The sequence below is a fragment of the Macrobrachium nipponense genome, chromosome 32 (assembly GCF_015104395.2).
Source record: "Macrobrachium nipponense isolate FS-2020 chromosome 32, ASM1510439v2, whole genome shotgun sequence".
Classification (NCBI taxonomy): Eukaryota; Metazoa; Arthropoda; class Malacostraca; order Decapoda; family Palaemonidae; genus Macrobrachium; species Macrobrachium nipponense.
Window position 1 is genome coordinate 42,629,071 of NC_061094.1, and position 10,000 is coordinate 42,639,070.

At 40.4% G+C, this 10,000-nt stretch overlaps 1 protein-coding gene across 6 annotated transcripts in view; it reads right to left on the reverse strand.

Annotated features, from left to right (window-relative positions):
• LOC135207482 (protein abrupt-like) overlaps positions 1-10,000 on the reverse strand; it is a 322,624-nt gene that overhangs the window by 117,246 nt on the left and 195,378 nt on the right. For 2 of the 6 annotated variants that reach the window (XM_064239253.1, XM_064239252.1), the window contains exon 6: positions 1-440. This exon is cut by the window's left edge and continues 743 nt beyond it. The exons of the other annotated variants lie outside the window; for them this stretch is intronic. In XM_064239253.1, coding sequence (XP_064095323.1) covers positions 1-440 — 440 coding nt within the window. The remainder of the gene's footprint in view (positions 441-10,000) is intronic. 6 annotated transcript variants of the gene reach the window in all.

The window sequence follows — 10,000 nt, forward strand, 5'->3', positions numbered from 1 at the left end:
AGGGCTCTTGCCCTCGAGCAGCTCGACGGTGGGCAAGGGCACCGGTCCAGGCTCCCGCTCGCGGTGGTAGCGGGAGATATGCGACAGGAGCGAATTGCGGGAGGAGTACTCCTTGGCGCAGTGGGGGCAGGTGAGCCGCTGGGGGCCGGAGTGGCGGTCCTCCATGTGCGTTCGTAAAATGTACTTGTTGGAACAGATGCGACCACATACCGGGCAAGTCACCGGGGCGCGGCAAGGGAATCTTTCGCTGCCGCTGCCGCTGCCGCCTCCGCCGCCGCCGCCGCCTGCGCCTCCTCCAGGCATCATCATAATGGGCAAACCGCATCCGGGCCCTGCCATCCCGACGCCGCCGCTGACGCCGTTGTTGCCGTTGCCGCAGCCGCCGCTTCCTCCTCCTCCTGCTCCCCCAACGCCGCCGGGACCAGCCATGGCCGGAACACCTGAAATACCACCACCTCGTACAGCCGCCATAATTATAGACAGAGATCAACATAGAAGAGTTTTTTCGCTAAAGCAAATGACATGGTTGTTAAACGTTCAACAGCGACAAAAACAACAACAACAACAACAACAGCAACAACAAAAAAACACAACATATTGGCTATCAAGAACTCAGGAGGACGATGCAGCTCTCACTGACTGATCATTGATGGACCTGCTTTTGAAACAAAGCTGCGGCAGCAGAAGTAGGCGAACAATCAAGACAAATCATGACAAGGTGAGTTCGCGGAATTCAAAGCTAATTAGAGCAAATTACTCAACACTAGTCACAGCGATGCCAGGGCACAAGATCCCGGTCACATCTAACAAACGGTTAATTCTACGAGAGAGAGAGAGAGAGAGAGAGAGAGAGAGAGAGAGAGAGAGAGAGAGAGAGAGAGAGAGAGAGAGAGACCCGAATCTTTTCATTATGACTTCTCTTCTTAGTAATATTATTACAATCATCAATGGCGGCATTTTTTTTTTAAATGGCTTTCGTTTGCCCCTGTACTTTTTAATTAATGTGACACTGAAGTCCCTCCTAACAGCATAATACAATTATCAGGTAAAACTTCCTGTACTTCCGCCTGGTACTCCTTACGACAATCACTCGCTTCCCATGTGCTACATTCTGTCTGACTTTGTTACTAGGACTTCTCACTTAAAATAATTTATAAAGGGGAAAATGACAGTCCCGTTAATTTTCAGGCCTTTTAGCTTTGTGTCAAAGAAAACTACTGAGATGGCTATTCGTCCGTCCTGTCCGTCCGCACTTTTTCTGTCCGCCCTCAGATCTTTCAAAAAAAAAAAAAAAAAAAAAAAAAAAAAAAAAAAAAAAAAAAACTGAGGCTGGAGGGCGGAAAACTGCTATGTCGATAATCCATCCTCCAATCATCAAACATACCACATGGCAGCCCTCTAGCCTTGGCAGTTTTTTTTTTTTTTTTTTTTTTTTTTATTCTATTTAAGGTTAAAGTTAGTCATGGTCGTGCGTCTGCCAACACTATAGGACAGGTCACCATCGGGTCGCGGCTTACACAGCATTATGCCGAGACCACCAAAAGATAGATCTTTTTAGGTGGGCTTGATTATCCGCTGTAAAGAAAACTTGATTGCGCCGAACCGGGCATTTTTCCCTTGCTTAAACTTTAATTTAATACGTTCAACTAAACATATATACCATGTATAGTTATACTAACTACTTCCCAACAAGCCCTCCCATGTATGTAAATGGTATGCTTTGTAAGATAAGATTCGATCAATCATTTCAAAAACGGAAATGAACATCAAACAGTGAACAGCTAGAGAATCAAGCCGAGGTCTGTATTGATGCAATAACCAAGACATTATTTGCATTTACTTCCTTCTGGTACTGAATTTTCATCTTCGGCCTAAAATGTTCAACTCTATATAGAATTAAATAACTTATCTAGAAATTCACAATATCTTACAGAGAGAGAGAGAGAGAGAGAGGAGAGCGAGATTGTGAGAGACGACGGAGAGGAAGGAGAGAAGAGAGAAGATCCACGCATTAAAGAAATACTCCAGCCCCAAGATTCGAGATCAAAGGCAAACCTAATTATGAGGCCTAAAAGCTTCCTTCCTTTTCGTGGCGGAGAGAAAGTTCTACGGCTTCCTTTGGTGTGAGGGCCAACGACTATTTTACGGTGATCTTTATCATTACCTTCAGAAGAGAGTGGGAAGATCCCTTATCAGTAGGAGGCCTACAGACAGGGCATCTTATTGCTTTCCGAAGGCTTCCTCGCGGAAATGTACATAATTATTCCGTAAATGTTGACGTGTGGGAGAGAAAACACACTATCAGTATCACACGTCAGTATTTATGGATTCATTATATATTTCGGTGAGGAGGCCTACTGAAATTTATAGATAATCCGGAAGTATGCTTTATCAGTGGGCTTCCTCAAGGATCAACTATATATTTCCGTGAGGAGGCCTACTTACTGATAAGCCATCCTCAAGGATTAATTATACATTTCCGTGAGGGAGTCCTATCTGTAGGCCTCCCCCCGCAAATATATATTTAATCCACAAATATTGACGTGTGACACTGATGATGTGTCTTTCTCTCCCACAAGTCAGCATTTATGGATTAATTATATAGTTTCGTGAGGATGCTCTATCAGTGGTCCACCTCACGGAAATATATAATTAATCCATAATTATTGACGTGTGACACCGATAATATGATTTCCTCTTTCACAAGTCAATATTTATGAATGAAATACATATTTCCGTGACAGACCTTCAGAAGAGAGCAGTAAGATGCAAGCACATCTGGATCTGCAAGATGTTATGTGAATGTTCCTTCAAAGAGTAAAGAGTTCTTCATAAAATGTTACTATCTCCAACTACAACACAGGGAGTAGGGTACGATTCATAATACTGTTGCCGACCTTATCAATAACGGATGTCGTTTTCCTATTCCCAAAGTATTTCGCTTTCATTCTGACAAATATATGCGTAGTACATACTGTTCACACTCAGTATTTCACGAGCTTATAATGCATCCCTCTGCCGTGCACACAAATGACCATTATTAATATCAAGACCCATTACTCTTCGGCCAAGAAAGTACAAAGGACATCACTTAAAACTTGACAATCATTTCTCCGTTAAAGGATCTCCGGTTATGAAGACCTCAGCGACCGGAATTCTTGACAATGATTTATTGCTGGTTCATGAACGTTACATCAACTATCAATAAAAAATATATATATATAAATTTAAAGGTGAACATTATAAATTTTTTCATTTCGTCAAAAGAAAAGCGTCATGAGCATACTGTCAACTACAATATACTTATCAGGCGCACAGAATTACTACGCAAAGAGGTTCATATCAAATACGTTCATCAACTCTTAATAAAAAAAATATATATGTAATAATAAAAACTAGATATTTTTCTTTACTTCATCAAACGAAACGCATGCTGTACACATACTGTCAACTAAATCATATACATCACGCGCACAAACCTACGGCAAAAGAATTGCCAAAGGTATTCATATCAAATACGAAATGATAAGCCGTGATGTGTTTCCACGCATGAATCTCAATATGCGCAACATCGCATTTCGGCCTTCTGTCCGGAGGCTCGTCTACTACAAAGCCTGAGGCGACTTTCAAGACGCGAATGACCACACGCAGCTTAACACGACAAATGCCGAGGCTATCACACATTATCCTAACAGGATGTTGCTTCTTAACCGGACACGAAGCTGCCCACACGTCCTCTAACAGGAGGGAGCGCGGGAGGGGGTATACAGGAGGGTTAGGGGTAGGAGTAGTAAAGGAACCACGAAGAAGAAGAAAAATAGGGCGTAGACACGAGAAAATATAATTTGAGGCAGTGTGAAACTGTTATAATATAGCAAGGTAATGGTTCCTTTCAAGAGAGGACTTTTTATAGGAAATGAAATTATATACACGAGTTCTCACTATGAAGGGCAATTAGCAAAGCTGTAACTTTCTAAGTCGTGCTGGGGAATTAGTCTACTGGGAATCTAGTGAGCACCGTGCGATGAGTTTCAGGCATGGTTAGTTTCCACGGTCTAACATATTATGCGATGCATTACTGCTCAGATAAATTGGCACAAAGATAATACAGTTTTCGTTAATATCAATAAATAATTATGATGACAGCAACACTAATGAGGATGATGATGATGATGATAATGGTGATGACAGCAACGGCGATGATACATTAGTAATAATTCTAATGCTGGATGAGGATGATGGCTAGGTTATATAATAGTCTTCTGACAACAACATTAATACGGAAGATGGTTAGAGTATCAAACCTTAGACGAAGAAAAAAAAAATTTTTCTCTTCAATACTTTCACCATCTCTCTTTAAAGAATGAAAGGCGCATCTTTTAACTAAAATATCAAATCTACTGACCCTACATGTTCCGAAATCACACAGACAACATCTTTTAATAAAATTATCAAATATACTGGCCCTACATGTTCCAAAATCATACATACAACACCTTTTCATAAAAATATAAAATATGCTGACCTTACATGTTCCGAAAGCATACAAAAAAGCTAAATGGGCAAGAGGGTAGCAGCCTTCCACTTGATGGGCTGCTCCGGAGCAAGAGCACGTGCTGGCCCATGGCCAGTTTAAATCTAGACTGACTTATTGTCTTTCGTAACACTTTCTCAATCCGACTGACTGAATGAAGACATTTCCTTCAATCACGTCCCCTGTTACTGTTGCCACTAAAGGAGCCGCTTTCTTTAAAACTAATGGTTATTATTATTATTATAAAATAATGGAGAACCGTTCCTATGGAAGAACATGCCCCGAATACTTAAAAAACAAGCTTCCTAGGAAGAGAACATCCATGGATGGAAAACCGTTGATAAAGGAGCACACTGAATATTATATGAATACAGACAATCAACTAGAATAACTTGCAACTAAGACCATCATTGAAATTTGACTCGAAAACTGACGAAAATATGTCCAAGTTAATTTCCCGACTAGCTTCCTGTGAGAGAGAGAGAGCAAGGAAGAGAGAGAGAAGAGAGAAGGAATGGAGATGGAGAGAGAGAGAGAGAGAGACGAGAGATCAGAGAGAGAGAGAGAGAGAGAGAGAGTCCAAAAAAAAATTTTACCTCCAATTTACATGGGTTCTACACGTGCAATCTTACAATATTAATATTCAAACGTTTACGACAAGAGAGAGAGAGAGAGAGAGAGAGAGAGAGAGAGAGAGAGCAATTTAACGCAGTCTACCTTGATAAAGCTTAATCCGGGTCAACATTTATCACAAGACTGAATAAGCGTGGCTACAAAAAGCCCAATACAGTTGAGTGACGCCCAGGTCGGGGGATCACTTACCCTTGGCCTTCTTTTATGAGACCCAATTCTTCAGATTTTCTTTTGTCTATTTACGAAATGTTTCTCAAGCTTTTAACGCAGTTCATCCAAAGCTGATATACACACTGGACACACACACATAAAAAAAAAAAAAAAAAAAAAAAAAAATATATATATATATATATATATATATATAATATATATATATTATATATAAACTGAACGGTTTTAGACACCTTGGGTTCAACACCCGTTGAGCCTCTGTTAAGTTGGGTAAATATAGTGGGTCGCAGAACGGTGTGGATGAAGGGATGGAGCTCGTAACCTCATCCCATAAACACTTCAGCATTGTTTTTGATTGAGCTGGCCTTATGCCAGCACGGCCTCTTGCTCATAGAGCAGCCCGTAAAATGGGGACGGTCCTCAGTAGCGTGTTGATTTCGTCACGTCAATGGAGAAAATGACGTCATGTCTTTCGACGTTCCAAATTCAAAAACAAAAAAGAAGCTTCGTGATTTTATTCTCTTAAAATGCTCTGTCAAGTCTTGCCCCCATCGCTCAAAGGGAAGGGGGTGGGAAGGAGAGGGAATCTAGAAGGGGGCATTTACTCTTTCAGCACCTAAAATGGAAATGGGTAGAGGGGTAAAGGTGCTGAAGGCCTTCTTGCACTCAGCTCGAGCTGAACCTATGACCTATTTAACGGAACCGCTCGGCCTGAGCTGAACTTTCGTGCATTCAAGTCAGTTGCGCGAGTCATAACCTATCGCTTATTCGTGATCAAGAAAATGGCCCGAATTGGATATTAACACGAAACAACATTTTGTTTTAAGCAGAATGCTTAGGCGGGAAGTGTTCAGCGATAATTTTGCCGTGTCTAACATTCCTCGCCATATTAATATTGTCCTTGACGAATTACTATCATTATAATCATTATATTATTCAGAACATGAGCCCTATTCATATGAAACAAGCCCACGGAGAGGGGGGGGGGGGGGGGGGAGGGGGGGGGGGGGGGGGCTGGCTGGCTTGCAATTCAAGCTTCCAATTTCCAAAGAATATGGAGCTCGTTAGGAAGTCAGAGAAGGTAAAGGGAAATACAGAAAGAGCATCCACCATCCACCATCTACCATCACTCGTGATACCTTACAACAACGCGTCAGTGGAGTTGTCAACAGAAGCATTAGTCGACAGAAAAGATTTTCCAAGATTCTTATCGGATGACCTTCCCCGCCTATCACTTTTCCATTCCTGGACACACCTATTCCGGATATAATGACGCTGGGGGCGAGGCGTTTTCACGGAGGGTCGAACACCAGAAACAAAGGTGATTTCACATCTGAATTGACGTCTGTGATGCGCACAATCTATGGTGCTCCCGATCCACGCCTTTGGAGATGAATGTATTTTTGGTATAAAATTCACGAATAATGGAATAATGTCCACCTAATATTCCATCTCATTACTACCTCATTTCTATAGATTCAGTTATGAAATCTGTGCTGTATACAATTTAGGACAAAGGCCAAGCGCTGGGACCTATGAGGCCATTCAGCGCTGAAAGGAATATTGAGAGTAAAAGGTTACAAAGATGGAACAGGAGAAAAACCATAGCAGTTGCACTATGAAACAATTGTTAAAAATGGTGCTAAGTAAGATGGAAGAAAGAATATGAAAGGAGATAAAGTAAAAGGAATGAACGGGGTTGCAGCTACGGGTCGAAGGAAAGCCACAAAGAACCTTAAGTAATATGTACAGTGCACGGCTTTGAGGTGCAATGATGGCACTACCCCCTACAGGGGGAATTTGTGTTGTGGCACTGTCTAGTGTAATGTAACATCAAATCCCAATTACCGACCCATCATAAAACTTACAGGTCAAACTCCGTAAGGCTGCATGAGTCTAAATCGAACTGATATTCCCACCCATAAAATTAAAATAAACTACTTGGATAATAGTAATTCTGGAAGCATCACTACAGCAATACATTTCCCCTTCCACCCCTGGCCAGCTTCAAGGAGCAACACGAATTAAAAAAAGATACGATTATCGTTCTCTCAAAGACAGATACACCGACAATTTTCTTCATACAAGATGTGTTTGTGAAACACGGATCGCAGCCATTTCAATATGAATGCCATTGTCGTCATATAGTCACTATAAGTTAAATATATCTTAGTTTTACCAGACTACTGAGCTGATTGATTAACAGCTCTCCTAGGGCTGGCCCGAAGAATTAGATATTTTTACGTGGTTAGGAACCAATTTGTTACCTAGCAACGGGACCTACAGTTTATTGTGCAATCCGAAATACATCTTATCGATAAATTAATTTCTGTCACCAGAAATAAATTCCTCAGATTCCGCGTTGGCCGAGCCGAGAATCGAACTTCGGCGGACCGCCGGATTAGTAGGCGAGTGCGAAAACCACTCGTCCAACTAATATTCACTATAGCTTCGACATCATCTGAGAGGGATTCATTTCGAATCAGGAAGTGAAATAGACATTATATCTTTCCTGCAATTTCCGACAAGGTTAACTGTATTGTTTGTTTGTTTGTATGGTGTTTTTACATTGCATGAAACCAGTGGTTATTCAGCAACGGGACCAACGGCTTTACGTGACTTCCGATCCGAGTCATGAGTGAACTTCTATCACCAGAAATTCACATCTCTCACACCTCTCTGGAATGCCCGAGAATCGAACTCGCGGCCACAGAGGTGGCACGCCAACACTATGCCGACCACGTCACTGAGGCGCTAGTTAACTGTATCATACAGCACGCTCAGAAACAGATGATACGATGGGCGAACGTACAGTACATTAATGTTATATATATGTTATAGGAAAATGGTTCATTATTGACATCAGCGCAGTTCATACGTTGGGTTCCACAGGGAACAGGTTAAAGTCGGGCTCTTGCCGCCGTCGTTATGAGTGACTAACTGTCCCCTATTAAGCTCAATTTTAGCCCTATTGGCTGATGTAGCCTGCGTCCCATCTACACCAACTGCAATCCAGTAAAAAAAAAAAAAAATGGTTTATTGCTGTCTTAAATGTGGATTATTTAAAACACTATACTGTCATCTAGTACCTTCAACTGGACGAAAAACGTAATCAAAATTTATGAAAAATTATAAGAAAATACCATAAGTGCATGTCCATCCATGTATCCTTCAAGACTTGAAAGCGTAGGCACAGCTGGCAACAAATAAGCGCTTACTCACAAAATCAAGACACCCAAATTTATAATCCTAACTTTCAAAACGGAAGATCTCTTCCTTTCACCTTCATTATACTAAGAGACTTGGCGTTATCCGCTCTCTACTCCTAACTAAACTACTTCATATCAGGTGCAATTATTTCAACATTTGACCTCATTTGTGGGCATCTGTGCCCTTTGTTCCATTTCAGCCACTACGCGTAACTGAAAATATACGAGACAAGCTACTTGATCTCCTTCCAGGTGAACCACAAGTTATATTTCTGTACTATTCCCGAATCTAAACACATCGAATTCGATTTCGACTTAATGGACGTAACGATTTTCAACGATCACTTCAGCTAATGAACGAAGCCACTTCGGTGATGTGGAACGATTCTAGAGCTCTCTCTCTCTCTCTCTCTCTCTCTCTCTCTAAGGGTCTGCTTTCCATTCACGCCCATGCCTTTCACGCTATCACATCGAACGTAACGACAACTTCTATCGGGATGTGGAAGAGGGCGTGGCAGTGACTTTTATAAAACGACGTTTAGGAGCGACATCTAACAGCTGCGTTTTTCACATGTCACGCCACATTATTAGTAACCAGTAATTTATTCATGTTTGCAAATGTTCTTAGTGATACATAAAGTTCCATTTTCTAATAGCCAAAACCAACGAATACGTAATTTTCACGACGATATTGGAGAAGTTATTTTTTTTTTTTTTTTCATTTTTAAAATGCTTCAAGTAAAAAAATTTTGCTAATTTCAATTTCACAAAAAGTGTAACTACCATTACATACCGACATTGGATAAAATATTTTTTTATTCAAAAAGTTTCAGGAAAATATATGATTTCAATTTTACAAAAGCGCAACTACCACAACGACTTATGGATATTTTTTTTCTAATACTTCTAATAAGACGATTATGGAATTTAATTTAACATGATATGATCATCTCCAATGGTGATCTCCAATTCATACCAAACACAAACATACACTAACGAGCATAAGTTTATTCCTGAACACCTTCTTCACAGGTGTGTGTGTAATTATGTGTAATACTAGATCACGCAACATCTTTCCTGTTTTTTTGAAAACTAGCTTGAAATGGTAACTACCTCTCTAGGCTTGTTTAATATGCAAATAAATTAATTCCATTAAATCACAGCGCCCTATTTTACTATCCAAGAACTGGAAAGAATTAAAATAATACTAATAAAGAATTCGAGAGCAAATTACAGGGTCTGTACATTAGTAAATACGAAGCAGACAGCAGCACCAAACCAATAATAATAATAATAATAATAATAATAATAATAATAATAATAATAATAATAATAATAATAATTTGAAACTGATGAAACATCTCTAAAGTTCAGGTTTCAGCATTTTATTCTCTACTTCATTACATCATACTGACTAACACACTAACTGCGATAGTTGTTTGAGAAACTGGAT